The sequence below is a fragment of the Myxocyprinus asiaticus genome, chromosome 18 (assembly GCF_019703515.2).
Source record: "Myxocyprinus asiaticus isolate MX2 ecotype Aquarium Trade chromosome 18, UBuf_Myxa_2, whole genome shotgun sequence".
Classification (NCBI taxonomy): Eukaryota; Metazoa; Chordata; class Actinopteri; order Cypriniformes; family Catostomidae; genus Myxocyprinus; species Myxocyprinus asiaticus.
The window spans coordinates 21,045,316-21,062,106 of record NC_059361.1 but is presented as its reverse complement, the minus strand read 5'-3'; the positions used below and the strand labels follow the sequence as shown (position 1 = coordinate 21,062,106).

The 16,791-nt window shown below is 37.5% G+C and overlaps 2 protein-coding genes across 3 annotated transcripts in view; both read left to right on the top strand.

Moving 5' to 3' along the window:
• Positions 1-12,824, top strand: part of LOC127456101 (peptidyl-prolyl cis-trans isomerase FKBP8-like) — a 73,475-nt gene extending 60,651 nt beyond the window's left edge. Inside the window, exons 4-8 of the mRNA XM_051724428.1 lie at positions 5,342-5,559; positions 8,380-8,558; positions 8,811-8,888; positions 12,270-12,410; positions 12,525-12,824. Coding sequence (XP_051580388.1) covers positions 5,342-5,559; positions 8,380-8,558; positions 8,811-8,888; positions 12,270-12,410; positions 12,525-12,611 — 703 coding nt within the window. The 3' untranslated portion in view covers positions 12,612-12,824. The remainder of the gene's footprint in view (positions 1-5,341; positions 5,560-8,379; positions 8,559-8,810; positions 8,889-12,269; positions 12,411-12,524) is intronic.
• A 2,238-nt stretch (positions 12,825-15,062) lies between these two features.
• On the top strand, positions 15,063-16,660 carry LOC127456411 (small EDRK-rich factor 2-like). Of its 2 annotated transcripts, XM_051724884.1 has the most exons (3): positions 15,159-15,211; positions 15,757-15,865; positions 15,992-16,660. In XM_051724884.1, the coding sequence occupies exons 1-3, from the start codon at positions 15,205-15,207 to the stop codon at positions 16,056-16,058; spliced, it is 183 nt and encodes a 60-aa protein (XP_051580844.1). In that variant the 5' UTR covers positions 15,159-15,204; the 3' UTR covers positions 16,059-16,660. The 2 variants fall into 2 exon arrangements, 1 of the variants encoding a protein (XP_051580844.1); XR_007899832.1 differs by lacking the exon at positions 15,159-15,211 and adding an exon at positions 15,063-15,156 and having other exon boundaries at positions 15,757-16,660.
• Positions 16,661-16,791: the final 131 nt, after the last annotated feature.

Genomic DNA, 16,791 nt, shown 5'->3' with positions numbered 1-16,791 from the left:
GAGTAATTTTTTTTATTTTAGAGCGAAAGTGCTATCTCCGAATAGCACTCACCATTGTTATTGTGAATGTGATTCCTCATGGTTCCCATGGGATTAGAACCTGTATCTCGAAGATTGCTCGCAAACATATTAACGGAAGCACCACAGGAAAAGATGTTGCTTGCCAGTAATTTGGGAGAATGGGGTCGATTTCTGGCTACATGAACATTCAGAAGCAACATATCAATTTCCCATGTGATCATGTGGATATCTTTATTTCATCAATATCAAGATAGCATGGAAGTAGTATATTAAATTATCTTATTTCAAAAGTGGCCTTACTACTGACACTCCCTTTTTCTCACCCTGCTTGCTATGACTAAAAATAAACATTTCAAAATTTGCAAACGCCTCTTCGCCTTTATCTATCCTGGATAAACAGATCGGCCTTTGGTGCTAAGAGGCTCGTAACTCACCAGCTGCATAAAATATCTCAAGACAGGGGAAAAGCCTGTGAGAAGAGGTGAAAGGGTAACATGACTGAGATCTGGCCCGCACTGCCTGCCTGGCCCTCAGAGATGCATAGACTCTGTTAGACACACATAAATGTGTCAATACACAACACTGTTGAAATATGCATGAGTTGACACGCAACAGAGCTATCACCTTTCACTTTGCCTCACATGTAAATGACAATGCAGGCTCAGTGACTGGATCTAATTTCACTGTAAAGGAAAGGAAGCGGACTGAAAAAAGAGTTATTGTTCTAATCTGGTTGAAATCAAGTCCAAATAATGTAATTGATTTTCAGGGCAGAAAAAAATTAGGGCAGAGACAGCAGATTGATTTCACTGTGAATTTGGCAACAGAAGGTCGAAAGTTATTCAGCTGAAATCAGTCTGTTAGTTATTTGAGCAAAAATGCAACCTCCGAATTGCGCTTGCCATTGCAATGTGCTATCAGTAGCACTAGAGGGACATGTGTTCACACTTGAATTGATGCAAAAATGTCTGATGGGGGATGGTGCCTGTCAGTAATCTGGCTGAATGGGATTGATTTCAGGGTACATGAACTTTCGGAAGCAACATGTCAATTTCCTGTGTGATCATGTTGACTTGCATGCCTACTACCTAGAATGAAAATAGCTTCCGTTGCCATGATGGTCAGTGAGTGAACTGACTCGCTTTACAGCGCCTTTGATCAGAACTTATGCTTTCTATTGTTCTAATGTTTTTATGGTTTCAATGAAGACAAAATGTGCTAATAAGGATAAGTTAGTGAGACTGGGGAAATTCATTTTCAGCACATGTACAGTCAGCACTGCTGCCCACCAGGGATGTGTGCTCTCCCCACTACTCTTCTTCCTGTACACAAACGACTGCACTGCCATTGACCCCTCTTTCAAGCTCCTGAAGTTTGCAGATGACACTACAGTCATCAGATGATTGACAAGTCTGCTTACAGAAGGAAGGTTGAACGGCTGGCTCACTGGTGCAATCAAAACAACCTGGAGCTGAACACGCTCAAAACAGTGGAGATGATAGTGGACAACATTGACCCCGCTCACCATTCTAAAAAGCACTGTGGCAGCAGTGGAGTCATTCAGGTTCCTGGGCACTACCATCTCACACGACCTGAAGTAGGAGACCCACATTGACTCCACTGTGAAAAAGGTCCAGCAGAGGTTGTACTTCGTTCATCAGTTGAGGAAGTTCAACCTGCCACAGGTGCTGCTGATCCAGTTCTACTCAGCAGTCAGTGAGTCTGTCCTCTGCACTTCTATAACTGTCTGGTTTGGTTCAGCTACCAAGTCAGACATCAGAAGATTTCAAAGGATAGTCCGGACTGCTGAACAAATTATTGGTTCTCACCTTCCCACCCTCCAAGTACTGTACACCTCCAGAGTGAGGAAAAGGGCTGGAAAAATCGCTTTGGACCCCATTCACCCAGCTCACTAACTTTATGAACTGTTGCCCTCTGGCCGGCACTACAGAGCACTGAGCACCAGAACAGTCAGGCACAAGAACAGTTTCTTCCCTTAGGCCATTCACCTTATGAACAGTTAAAACTGCCCCAATACTCTCCACTGTGGCAATAAAATCATGTGTATATTCAACTATTCATTGATATTTATATTACATTTATATTTATTTGACATATCCTACCTCTTCTGCACAATACATGAAATCACCTTGCACATAACTGTATATCTGTATATAACATATCTGAATAACATTATTATTGCTCTACTTTGGTTTCCTCTATATATTTATCTGTTGTAACTTATTTTTATTCTTGTTTCACTGTTTACGTATATACAGTATGTTTATATGTATATTTCAAATGTTTGTATGTATGTGTTGTATATGTATATTTTTTTATTCTCTTTGCACTGGAAGCTTCTGTCACCATGGCAAATTCCTTGTGTGTGTAAGCATACTTGACAATAAAGCTCATTCTGATTCTGATTCTGAGAACTATAAATATAAAACATAAATACATTATGGTGTGCATTTCTTCTTTTACATTCTGTATTCTCAATATGCATGCAGACGGCTTTCTGTGTGTTTTCAGGTGCCTAGGTCTATACATGAACTGACTTCACTGAAAGCTGGCAAACTTTCAGCTGTCAAGGATCGTGGAAATTTGCTCAAATATTTACCTAACATGTCCCCCTTTCTCTCTCCAACCAAAATCCAATCAAGTGATTGATTAACTGATTAAAATGGACCCTGAACGGCATATTGGAAGCATCCACAGTCTAATACAGACAGACACACATGAATGAACAACTACACTGGTATTCTATCTAGTTACATTTAAAGGGAGTCTCCACCCTAAAAAGAAAATTCTGTCATCATGTTCCAGATCCATTTGACTTTCTTTCTTGAATGAAAGCAAAAGATGTTAGGCAGAAAGTTGGCCTCAGTCACCATTCACTTCCATTGCATTGGAACAAAAAATTAAAGTGAATGGTGACTGGGGCTAACATTCTACCTTTAGTGTTTCATGGAAGAAAGAAAATCATGGTTTTGAACAACATTTGGGTGATGAAATGATTACAGAATTTCTTACATTTTCAGTAAACTATGCCTTTAAGAGGTCATGGATTAACTTCCAGACTGCAGTTTACCAGCTGTCTCTGATATTAACACTACAATTTACTGGAATACTATGAACTGCTCTGTGAAAACTCCAGCTGTACAAACATGTGTGTTTGGGCTGAAGAACATCACACTGAGACTATCTACCAGGCTGGCTGACTCTTTCACATTGGGCTTGATCCTGTTTTATCTCATGAGAGCACACTTAATAAATGTGCACAGTTCAATCGACTCAGTTTCAGCCTTTTTATTCTCACCATATTGATTTATGCATGGTCATGTGACCAAGTACTGACAATAATAAGGGCAGATAAAGTTGTGTGGAAAGGTGGTATGTCCCTGGGGCCTCTATAGTGCCTGTTTGCAGTGCTACTGAAAAATCTCTATTTGCCCCAAGAAGTTCATGATCTTACTCAGCCCTTTGCAGCAATATGCACTCTGATTCTAGTGCTATGCAGGCAGAAAAAAGCAGAGAGTAAAATCAATGGGATTACTTATTATTATTGCCATATGTGGCTGGGAAATTAGTTCGTAAGGTTATCTATCACAAAACATTAAACAGACTGTGCAAGAGTTTGTTTTGTAACCGATGCCTTGGATGATAAATATTCATGGACTTATTGATGTGCTTAGAGATGTGATAGAGGGATGCAGAAATCATGTATCAACAAAGAGCAATGCTTGCTATTTGTGATGGAGAGAACTAGGGTGTTATTTTCCATTGGTATGACTTCCTTTCTTCTGTGGAACACAAGAGCAGACATTTTGAAGAGTGTTGATGCTGCTCTTTCCCATACATTGAAAGTGAATGGTGACTGAGGCTGTCAATCCCTAGCATTCTACCTTTTGTGTTGTGAAATATGCATGATAAAAGATCCTAAATAAAGTAAATGATGAAACATTTTTCATTTTATGGTTAAGGGATAGTTCACCCAAAAATGAAAATTGCCTCATCATTTACTCACCCTAATGCATCCCAGATGTGTATGACTTTATTTTTTCAGCAGAACACAAACAAAGATTTTTAGAAGAATATCTCAGCTCTGTAGGGTTCTTTAAATGCAAGTGAATGGTGGCCAGACCTTTCAAGCTCCAAAAATCACATAAAGGCAGCATCAAAGTAATCCATATGACGTTTAATATATGTCTTCTGAAGCGATGTAATCGCTTTAGGTGAGAAACAGATCAATATTTAAATCCTTTTTTTTTTTACTATAAATATCCACTTTCTCTTTCAGAATGTGAAAGAAGGTGAAAGTGAAAATGTATTGTAAAAAGGACTTAAATATTGATCTGTTTCTCACCCACACTTATTACTTCTAAAGACATAGATTTTACCACTGGAGTCATATGGATAACTTTTATGTTGCCTTAATGTGATTTTTGGAGTTTGAAAGGTCTTCCCACTGTTCACTTGCATTGTATATGGACCAACAGAGCTGAAATATTCTCTAAAGATCTTTGTTTTTGTTCTGCAGAAGAAAGAAAGTAAAATACATTTGGAATGGCATGAGGATGAGTAAATGACGAGGCAATTTTAATTTTTCGGTGAACTATCACTTTAAGGGTTCTGCTTGTCTTTATAGCTGGGGAAGAGTGGAGTTTTGTGTAGTTATGAGAAAATAACAATGCTCAAAGAATATTACAGAGAAACTGTTCTTAATCCACTTTGTTCTTTTACATTTGTCACCAGAAAAGCAAGCAAAAATTGTCCATCTACTAGCTTTAAGACCACTGAAATAGTTCAGTTTTCTCTTTTGACATAATCCATGGCCTGTCAGAACATATGGTCTTCTCAAGAAGCCTCTGCCTGAACTAGAGCTCAGATCTGGGCAAAGTGAGGACAGAACACACCCCCTGGACATAAGCCCTTTCCCTCTCAACAGACAGACAGCAGGCAACCAGTGTCCAAAACAGCAGCTCCACCATTGCCCTCTCTCTCTCTCTCTCTCTCCCCCTTACTTTCCTGCTCTTAAACAAAAACAACCACAGTACCACAAGCATAAAAATAGCAGACTTATTCAAAAGGAGATATACTTATACAATTAAGGAGAATAAAAATAACATTGACAAACTGCCAACATGTCCACAATTGTCTGATTTTTGTAAAGTACCGGACGGACGGACGGATGGACGGACGGACAGATAGATAGATAGATAGATAGATAGATAGATAGATAGATAGATTGATTTATGTTTGCAGTAGACTAAGATCTTGTGAAATAATGATGCTGCCTTTCTGTGTATTTCACTGGCAGGGAGCCTGATATACCACCCTGGGCTCCTCTCCTCTATCAGCTGCAGCTCCTAGACTTCAGAGACAAGCCAGACCCCCTTTCACTAGCCATCCCTGATCGGATCCGCATCGGCAACCAGAAACGAGAGCGCGGCAACTTGTACTTCCAAAGGGAAGAATACAGCATGGCTGCACAAGCTTACTGCATGGCTTTGGATGTGTTTACGACACGCACGTATGGTAATCCAACCCACCGTCTCCTTTAAACCCCTGTGTAATATAATGCAATAAGCAGGCACATGGTAGTACATGCTGTAACAATCCTACATGAACAGTTGCACAAATCTCATTTTAACTTTCGGGGGGACAACCAATCGATTTTTTCTTTATAATATTGCCTGTAATATCGACAATGTGAGGTTTTCCTAAAGTTAATAAGGACGTGTCCCCCATCCCCGCAAGATCTACACCCCTACACACATACACACATGCTTGTTTTTCTATCACGTTAGGGACTTTCTATTGACTTCTATTGTTTTGTTTTTCTGAGCTAATTATATTTTCTATTCCCTAGATGATGTCAGGTTTTACCATATCAGGTTTTACTATACTTGTAGGGACATTTGGCACCCACACTGTAGGGTTGACCTGTTTACTTCTATCTATTTAAATGAGGACATAACATGGACTTCTGTTGTTTTATATAATGCTAATTATACATATAAATTATTTATTTCATTCATGAATCATTTTTCCAAATAAGGACATGCCAAAATGTCCCCAAAATTGTTTTGCATAATTTTGTAAAGTCTTCTGAGGAAGAACTTTTCCACAATGTTTAACTAAGTAAACCCACATACCCATACACACTACACAAATTTTCTATTGGTTTCATCATATCTAATGAATGGTGAAGTAGAAAATTAAATGGCGAATTATAAAAACCATTAACAGGAAACCTCTTATAATTCTCAATTCAATCCAGCCACTGCTAGCAGCTCAGCTAGTGTATTTGATCAATAATCATGTCATCGGAATGCTCAGTCATGCTGTGCCCATCCTGAGTAACGTTCTTATTAAACCCTAAGCTAATCAAACGTAATAAATCGACATGTTATTTCCACCTCCTTAATCATGGTAATTGCTGGAAAGCCTGGCCCATCTTGAGAGGCACGTTTGACAGTAATGAGACAGTAAAGTGCAAAGCGCCGCTTTGGATTAGACCATGATAATGACCATGTATGCAGCAGTGAACTCCACATCGCTGCATCACATATTAGACTCTCCTCAATTTCCTACTGCTTATTTTTCTGCATTTAAATTTCATTTATAAATATTCCATTAACCACTAAGTAGTAACATTATAAATGAGATTTTGTGTCAGCAGACACAAGAGAACATGAGTTTATGTGTTGATCCTACCCAAGACGCTCTACATCAGTGATATCCAATGAATGTTATCTGTTTAAAACATGTTTTCTTCAGGATTAAAGCAACTCTAACCCCATGTCCGAATATGCATAGTTCCCTCGTATATAGTATGTCAAAAGCAGTATGTCAGTTGAGTAGTATGTCCGAGTCCTTAGTATGCATAAAACAGTAGGTGAGTAATAGCAATGACCTATTACATCCGCTGAGGTTCTTAAGTGTGCATCCACTTGACACTTTATTATCCCATAAGGCATGAAACTGTGAGTCGGACAACTCTTTTCAAGTGCTATATATCAAGTGCTATATACAATATACCAAGAAAGTTGTTCCTTCTGGTTAAATTGGACTTGTTTAACAACACCAGAGTAAATTATTTTCTTGGTTGTTGTTACTAAGTCATATATACTCACTGAGCACTTTATAGGAACACCTGTACACCTACTTATTCATGCGATTACCTAATTATCCAATCGTGTGGCAGCAGTGCAATGCAGATAAATCATGCAGTTACAGGTCAGGAGTTTCTGTTAAAGTTCACATCAACCATTAGAATGGGGAAAAAATTTGATCCCAGTGATTTCGACTGTGGCATGATTGTTGGTGCCAGACAGGCTGGATTGAGTATTTCTGTAACTGCTGATCTCCTGGGATTTTCACACATAACAGTCTCTAGAGTTTACTCAGAATGGTGCCAAAAACAAAAACACTTCCAGTGAGCGGCAGTTCTGCGGACGGAAACGCCTTGTTGATGAAAGAGGTCAACGGAGAATGGCCAGACTGGTTCAAGCTGACAGAAAGGCTACGGTAACTCAGATAACCACTCTGTACAATTGTAGTGAGCAGAATAGCATCTCAGAATGCACAACATGTCAAACCTTGAGGTAGATGGGCTACAACAGCAGAAGACCATGTCAGGCACTTTATTAAGACCATAGCATTCCTAATAAAGTGCTCAGTGAGTGTATACGGGTCACGGGACAATGCCCACGTTCCTGTATGAAGTATGTCCGGTAATGTATTTATACTACTAACCTGTATACCTAAAGAACACACTTTATTTAAGGCAGAGAAGTAGGTTCTTCATCAGATGCAGTACATACTCTGACTTTGCACAAAATCGGACGCATTCAGACCAGTTCATCCCTTTACAGGACCTTATGACAATAAGCCTGATTCTGCAAATAATATTTTTGCCTCTACAAGTCTGCCTGTAGGTGTAGGCTTAAGAACTGGTATAGGCATCTACAAAAGACCATAAAGGAATATTATATTGATCTACAGTGGAATGATATACAGTTGTAGGAAAAAGTATGTGAACCCTGGATTTCTGCACACATTGGTTATAACATTTGGTCTGATCTTCAACTTAGTCTCATCAATAGACAAACATTCTGCTTAAACGGATAACACACAAACAATGATACTGATTCAGATCACCAATATTCTTGGCATGTCTGGAGTGAATAGCTCTCCTAAGGTCATCCCAAATTATTTCAGTCAGGATAAATCTGAATCTGATTTGCTAATTTATCTGAAGTAAACACATAAATACCTTATGGCTTCCACTTTCCTTGAACTCTGGGAGAAATGTTACTATAAGGGGCTGTACAACTCTGTGTCCATCTACAGATGGCCAAAGCTGTATGGAAGAGGAGGAAGAGGAGGTAAACGACTACCGGGTAAAATGCCTGAACAACCTGGCAGCAGTACAGCTGAAGCTTGGACAGTTCGATGAGGCGCTGCACACCAGTCGAGATGTGCTGTTCCTCGATCCCAGTAATGTCAAAGCACTCTTCAGGAAAGGGAAGGTAAGTGTTTTTGTTATTCAGTAAGCTAGGAGTTTTGTGCGTTAATACATTCTGATTCAATATGGTCAGACTTGACTGAGATCTTTTATGGCTGCTTGTGTAAGCCCCATCATTGGTGTGTTAATTAATCTGAAAAGGTTTGTCTGTACATTTGGATTGCAGTTTTCCTTATTGTTGTAATTAAAAGAAAGAGGTATTTGAATTCTCACCTGGATGTATTTTGACCTCCCTGACAATGATGTTTGTTTACAGCTTTTATCGGACAAGGGCGAGTATGAGGAGGCCATGGAGATCCTGAAGAAGGCTTTAAAACTGGAGCCGTCCACTAAGGTGAGAAATGTAATCATATCTCTTGAACTCATCTACATTTCACGTGAGCTAGCAACAGAAAATTCCTCAGTAGCTATTTACAGATCAACCAAGGTCGCATCATTGTGAAAATACATGGCCTAACTAGAACAGAGTTATTTATTTTTGCATTTCCATACTGCTATCAAGTTCATTGCCAACTCAAATTCATTGTGGGTTGGTATTAAGTGTTTATGTATTAATGGACGTGCATGTAATATATGGCATGACCAGGCTGTGAGACCAGTTTAAACCAGCTAAGACCTAAGAACAACAGTTATACTTCTTTTTCCCTAGCTGGGGTGGACTACTTAGTTTAGTGTTGTGTAGATGTCAGACTGGTCTGTTTGAGACTTGTTTACAACACAAAGTTTAGACAAGGAAGTCAGAATTCTGTGCTGATAAATTTCACAGAATCTAAACAACTGATGCACTGTTCAAGGGTCAGTATGATTACATACAGTGAAAGAGTAAACATGAAAACAATATTTGTTCCCATTGCTGTAATATTGGGGAATAACATAGTTTGGTGCGGCATTAAAATTGACAGAACCCAAACCTGTTCTGTCATGCCTTTGTGAATAGTTAGTCTGCCAAATCCTCAGAGCAGCCATTTAAATTAAAGCTGTCTGGAGCCAACACATGGGCACAAAATCACACAAACAAAGTCTTGTGAATCAGCACTGTATACAGTGTGGACGTGTATCACAAGAAATAAGCAATAAACAGAATAATCACCTTTATTCATAAAACTGAAGAATATAATGGCCCATTCTGCTTTTAAAAGTTAGTAACAAAATATCATATCTGATCCATGTTTTACTGCAACGTTGCACAACATTACGCAATAGATTCATTAGTATTTCCACTTGAGTGGCCTCAGCTCCTCTCTTACCCTGCTTTGACCCAGAGTGCTCATGGTGAAGACTGAGTCTTGTCTAGAAAACACTAAAATATCTGCTGTTGCTATAATGACACCCCCATCTGGATGGCAAGGCAGAGAGAAAACATTGCCTCAAGAGAAAACTTGTTGCAAAATTGAAATTAGGATCATAGAGTCAGGAATGGCATGGGATTGAATGCTTGATAATACATGTGCTGATATATATTTTGGTCTATTAGTAGTCTCTTTAGCGTTTACTCTTCTAATTATCATCAAAACCCATCAGATGACAAGCGCAGTGTATGCAGCTTTGAATCTGCTCCCATAATGGTACTCCAAGAGGGTCTGTGAAGAAGATATATACAGTATATACTGTATATCTGTATATATCTTCTTCACAGACCCTCTTGGAGTTATATATAAACCTTAAATCATTTTAAAATATTATTAGGGATGTCCCGATACCATTTTTTGAGAATGAGTACGAGTACCGCTACTTTTTTTTTCGGTACTTGCCGATACCAAGTCCGATACCTGTTTTTATTTATTTATTTATTTATTTATTTCTGACTTCCATATCAACAGTTTATTTAAATTTTATCATCAAAATGGTGTTTAAATAAATGAATTCATTAAAACTTTAATCAAATGAAAGTATAACAATTAATTTTCAACATGATAGTATATTATTTTTATCAAAATAAGTGATTTTATACAGAACCTCAAAAATACAACATTGGTGTTAGTTTTTGTCAAAAAAGTGCTGCATAACAGAGCATCACAGATGATATTACTTAAATATAATACAATTACTATTGATTTATTATTAGTAGTAGTAGTATTAAAAGATTCATGAATATTACATAACTATACAGTAGTGATCTATTTCTGTAGTACTTTTTTCCCTTTAAATTGAGCTTTTATTTTGGCGGAGCCAAAGAAGTGTTTGTGTTGTTAGACCAAGGAGCTCTGACGTTATAACTGTAGCTTCCCACTCCGAAAAAGCCGGTCTTACATGACTCAAAGAAATTATAAAACCGCAAAAGGCTGCTATTTAATTCAATAAATACTGTATGTAGTCTGTATATGCCTCATGCTAAAAAGTGAATTAGCGCTCTGACTGTTGTCATCTGCTACAAACAGAGGTTGTGATGCTCATGATGGTGTTTTCCATGTATGAGCCAAGGATCTCTAAAAGGTATGAGCACTTTATGTTTTTATGTCAGCACAACACCACCTCCACACATTTAAAGCGCTGCACATGCAAACTATATATTTATCTAATTAAATCGCAGCTTTTGTTGTTCAATAATCTCAAAACGTGATTTGAATTTATACGCTGAATGTTTACATAATGACATTCATGCACCAGATGGTATTGTTTTTTTGTTTTTTTTATCAGAGCATTTTTACGAGTACAAGTACATGAGCGCAGAATCGGACCCGATTCCGATACCAATATGAGGACATCCCTAAATATTATAATAATCATGACACTTCTTTGCTGATTATCTGTTGGAAGAAATAGTCCAAATGGTCTGGGTTCAATACAAGTTATACTCAGTTGATAGCATTTGTGGCATAATATTGATTACCACAAGAATTACATATTTTCTTTAAAAAAAGCAAAAATCTGGGTTACAGTGAGGCACTTACAATAGAAGTGAATGGGTCCAATCTGTAAACATGAAAATACTCACTTTTCCAAAGTTATAGCCAGAAGACATAAACAATATGTGTGTTAACATGCTTTTAGTGTGATAAAATCACTAAATAACCTTTTCTGTGTAAAGTTATAGCCAATTTTACAACTTCATTGCCATGACGATGTAATGTCAACAAACCCTAAAATGACTGTAAAAACGACTATTTAAACAAATTTACAGCTCAATGAATAAATGAGTTTTAACAGAAGAATTAATGTAAGTGCTTTTTTCCACCTTTAAACCCTCCAAATATTTACCCCATTCACTTCCATTGTAAGTGCCTCACTGTAACCTAGATTTTTGCTTTTTTTAGAATTTAATTCCAGATAATTTCTACTGATAAAATGAGGTCAAGAAACTGTTTCATCTTCAAGGATACAATAAGCAGGTGTTCTTTATAGATTTAAGTGTTGAAAACTTAATGTGAGCTTACGCAGTAAACAGCTCATTCTCACCACTTACAAACAAACATTATACTTATGCTGTTCCTGAGAATTACTAAGCAAGCTCTGCATTAATGTGCAGTTTACATTCAAGAAGTAGTCATGGGTTGTAACCTAAGTGAGTGTTGCTTTTACAACATGATTGCAAGCCAGTGTTGTTGTTATGTGTGCACACCCAGTCATGACGCTCCTGAAATTAAGCTCACAGTCAGTGAAATGACTCCATCTGCTGGGCAACGTAAACTTTTGGCAGACAACTCAGAATTGTACAAATTTAAGCATTCAAAAAAAGCCACCACTAATCTTTTTCATCAATATTGTATTTTTATAGGCCATTCATGCTGAACTGTCAAAGTTGGTAAAAAGACAGGCGGGTGAAAATGAGACCCAGAATTGGCAAGCTAAACCAGCCCATGTGTTTGGGGAAAATTTAGCACCCTTTCTGATGCCTCCCACCAAAAAGAAGCCATCTGTAAGTGACCACCTAGTGAAGAGAATAAAAGTGCTGGAGACTTCCTTTCAAAATGTGCCAGAGCTGGCTTCCAAGTGCCTCCATCTTTTGGTCATATGTTTCCTTCTTTTTCAGGGAATTTCTTGGAAGTTTCTGCTTGGAGCTTTGGTGGTGGCCTTGGGCAGTTTAGTCACATCTGTGGTCCTGACCGCATGGAACTAGCTCTCTCAACCTACTTGCAAATCAACTATGAGTCTCACAAACAAATATTCCACAAAACTGCCAGGAATGAAGGAGGAAAAATGCACTCAACTGTTTAGAGAGCAGCTGCATGAGCAGCCTGACCGTTGGCACACCGAATTGTGCAAAGCAGAATGTATGCACAAAAACCAAGGGCAAGGCAAATACATTTCAAATATTTACAATAAAAATATTAATACGTAATACGTGTTTTGTTTTGCTTTTTTTAGCATCACATGCTGTGTTGGGTAACACTTCACAGTAAGGTTTTATGTGTTAACATTAGTTAACATAAAATACACTAAATGTGTTCAAGAAAATAACATCAGTCAAAAATAATCAATCAATATTTAACTAATAGATGAAATCTTACTGATCTATTTATTGGTGCAGACTTCAGAAGTAAACATACGCTATTACTGCATCACTTAACATAGCATAACACATTTATTTGCCAGTTGTTTAGTTTTTATGAGAGTACCTTTAGTGCGCTCAGTTTCCATGTTTGACTTTTCATTACATTTTAATATCTAAAATATCTAATACCTATTGATGGTAAAAAGGTCAAATGCCATCAGCACCACTGCTTGACACTTCTGATGTTAAAAGCCAATGAGCCCACATTTCCGATCCATCCCTATAACACACCTCACTGAAATGGAGCTGCATCCAGTCTTGAGTGCTAACCCAAACAATATATGGTTCCAATCCAGGATTCAGTTTCCAGGGCACAGACATCAAGCATTGCTCTCTCTTCCACCTCCACACTCTGGCATTCCTGTAAACAGACCGAAAAATGACTCATCTGTACAGAGGATCTAATGCCTGGTGCTAAAGCTGATGAATCTACTGTTGCCTTTGACTTGCCCAAACCAGTTGGTGTGACATGTTGGAGGAGGCACTGACATGTCACTTTGCATCACAGATCATTGTTACCAGTTAACAATATACCAGGTGGTGTATATCTCAAATGGAATCGACTTAAGTGTCACTGCCATTTTGTTCTTGTATCTGTGTTTGCATAACACCCTAGTTATGTGGCAGTGGTGGCTCAGCAGTTAAGGCTTTGCCTTACTGATCAGAAGGTCAGGGGTTCAAGCCCCAGCACTGCCAAGATGTTACTTTCGGGCCCTTGAGCAAGGCCCTTGACCCTATCTGCTCCAGGGGTGCTGTATCATGGCTGACCCCGCACTCTGACCCCAGTTTAGCTGGGATATGTGAAAAAAAATAATTTCACTGTATATGTGCAAATGTGTGATAAATAATTAAATTAAAAATTAATTATAGTTATAGTCCTAGGTACCCAGGAAAGTAACATGGTACAACAGAGGCTTTTTCCTGAAAGTCCACCATAGGCATGCAATCTGAGTCTGAGACTACTATTTGTGTGTATTTAGTTGAACATTGTTAAACTGAAACCACTCCACAAAGCAGCTAAACAGGTTCCTTTACTCCTCCATTAATGGGATAGTTCACCCACAAATGAAAATGTTTGAAAAATCACTCTCATGCCATCCCAGATGTGCATGACTTTCTTCTGCCGAACACAATCGAAGATTTTTAGAAAAATGTCTCATCTCTATAGGTCCATACAATGCAAGTGAATGGTAGCCAGAACTTTGAAGGTCAAAAAAGCATATAAAAGCATTATAAAAGTAATCCTTATGACTTCTGTGGTTAAATCCATATCTTCAGAAGCAATATAAGTGTGAAAAACAGATCAATGTTTAAGTCCTTTTTTACTATAAATTTTCCTTCCTGCCCTGTAGAATGTGAATCGCCAAAAACAAAAGAAGAATGTGGAAGTAAAAGTGAAAGTGGACATTTATAGTAAAAAAGGACTTAAATATTTCTTAAATATTTTTAAATGTTTCTCACCCACACCTGTCATATCGCTTTAGAAAACATGGATTTAACCACTGGAGTCATATGGATTACTTTTATGCTGCCTTTATGTGCTTTTTGGACCTTCAAAGTTCTGGTCACCATTCACTTGCATTGTATGGACCTATAGAGCTGAAATATTCTCCTAAAAATCTTTGTGTTCTGCAGAAGAAAGATAGTCATACACATCTGGTATGACATGAGGGTGAGTAAATGATGAGAGAATTTTTATTTTTGGGTGAACTATCTCTTTAATAAGATCTTTCTCATGTTCTTTCACACCTGTCTCGCATTTTTCACCTGTTGGCATCCTTGAATTCAGCTACTCATACCGTGTAAATATTTATTCAGTATCCAGAAAGCGATATCATCAACGAAATATAATCAAAACCTAACCTTTAATTGTGAGGCTTTCATGAGCAATCCAACGTTTTTAAGTTATTTTGTAACATTATGCAGTAAAAAGACCAGCTTTTACCAATGAGAACGGTTCTCGTGCATGACGTCACACATCTCATCCAATCAAATCATTCCCCTTCGTCCTGATAGTTCTCGTGATGCTGCGGATTTTTCCAGAGGAAGTTTGACGCTAGACAGCAGAGCATCAGTTCGTTGGTGAGGAAATAAGATAGCGGCCCTTTGGGTGAGCTACTCTGAAAACCGGATAAAACTGATTTAGAAAATAATAATAATGACCAGTGAGTATAAATGACTATGTCTCACTTGGGTTCACTATAGCAGTATGTTTATGAGAGCTCATGTCTCGGGTTGTGACGCGTGAGGCCTGTAGGTTTGACTGACTCCCGAGTTAAAGCTTGACTGGACAGAATTAAAGTCTGAATTCGTATTAATATATTGCCGTTGCTACACCGCATAATGTGATTTATGTTATATTTATTCTAAATCCATATTTGGGCTTTTATAGACATGTTTTGTTGCGTCATGTATACGCCTCATTATAATGGTTGCTATTCGTTCTCTAATCAAATACTTATATAACATGCCTCATGCCACAGCCTCTGTAGTTATTAGAGACAAAGTTGGAAACCTCATTCTCTTTGTATTTATTTGGTTTAATAAGTATTTTCATACACATCTTGTGTAATGTTTAATATTTGTAATAATGTGTAATGTTTTTATTGAATAAAAAATAAAAAAAAATTCCCATATAATTTATTTCTTAATCATGCATGCATCATTTAGATGAAATCTCTGATATTCAGCATTTGACTGTCCACTGTAGGGGGAAATCAGCGTGAACTTGCTCGCCAGAAAAATGCCAAGAAGCAAAGTGACATGCACAAGGGCAAGAGAAATGATGACGGTTTATCTGCTGCTGCCAGAAAGCAGAGGTAACCTACAACGTTGATGTTGATATTGCTTTGTTCCAGTGAATCCAAGCATTCAAAATGTGCTACACTTCAAAACACTTATTTTGGGACACTTTATTGCAAGTACTTTTTTTCCTTCTTTTTTAGAGATGCAGAAATAATGCAACAGAAACAAAAGAAAGCCAATGCGAAAATGGAACCTAAATCCAAATAGTCCAAAGACAACAGCAAACCTGTTACCATTGATGTCATTAGGCTTAATTGGGGATTTATTTTTGTCGGTCTTGATTTCACAGTTCTTGTTTTCTTTCATAACATTTAATACTTGTACTGACTTTGGTTGATTGGGTATTAACTTAACTGTGCACAGGTCTTCCTTTTCTTGATCAGCATTTACAATGTAAAAACCAAGAATAACAGATCATCTTGGAACTGCATACTCTTTTATAGACTTTTATATACCATTCCTTTTCTTGAAATTGCTGAATAAAGTGTACATAAAGAGTGTGCTATTGTTTCAAAAGATATGTGAAATGGGTTTTATAATATAAAACCATTTTTTTCTTCTTGAAAGTTGGATAGTTTACTATAGGATAAAAAAAATAAAATAAAAAAAACAGTAGTGCTGCAGATCACGTCAGAACTTGCAGGGTTTCCAGGTTCTGAATTAAACCCAAATAATGAATAAAAATCATTTGAGTTAGTCTAAAATTTTTATTTAACACAAATGTTAAAAACACTTATATGAACATGTCCTTAGAAACAAATAATTCAAATAATTACAGCATGTAAAACAAAACAAAAAAAAAAACAAAACCACTAAACCCTGAAGTGACTTGATAATTTATAGGCAAATATACAAATATACATTTGATCAGGGTGCTTAAAACACTGACTACTAAACATACCAAGATGTCCAAGTTTAAAAAAAAATTAAAAAGTGACCC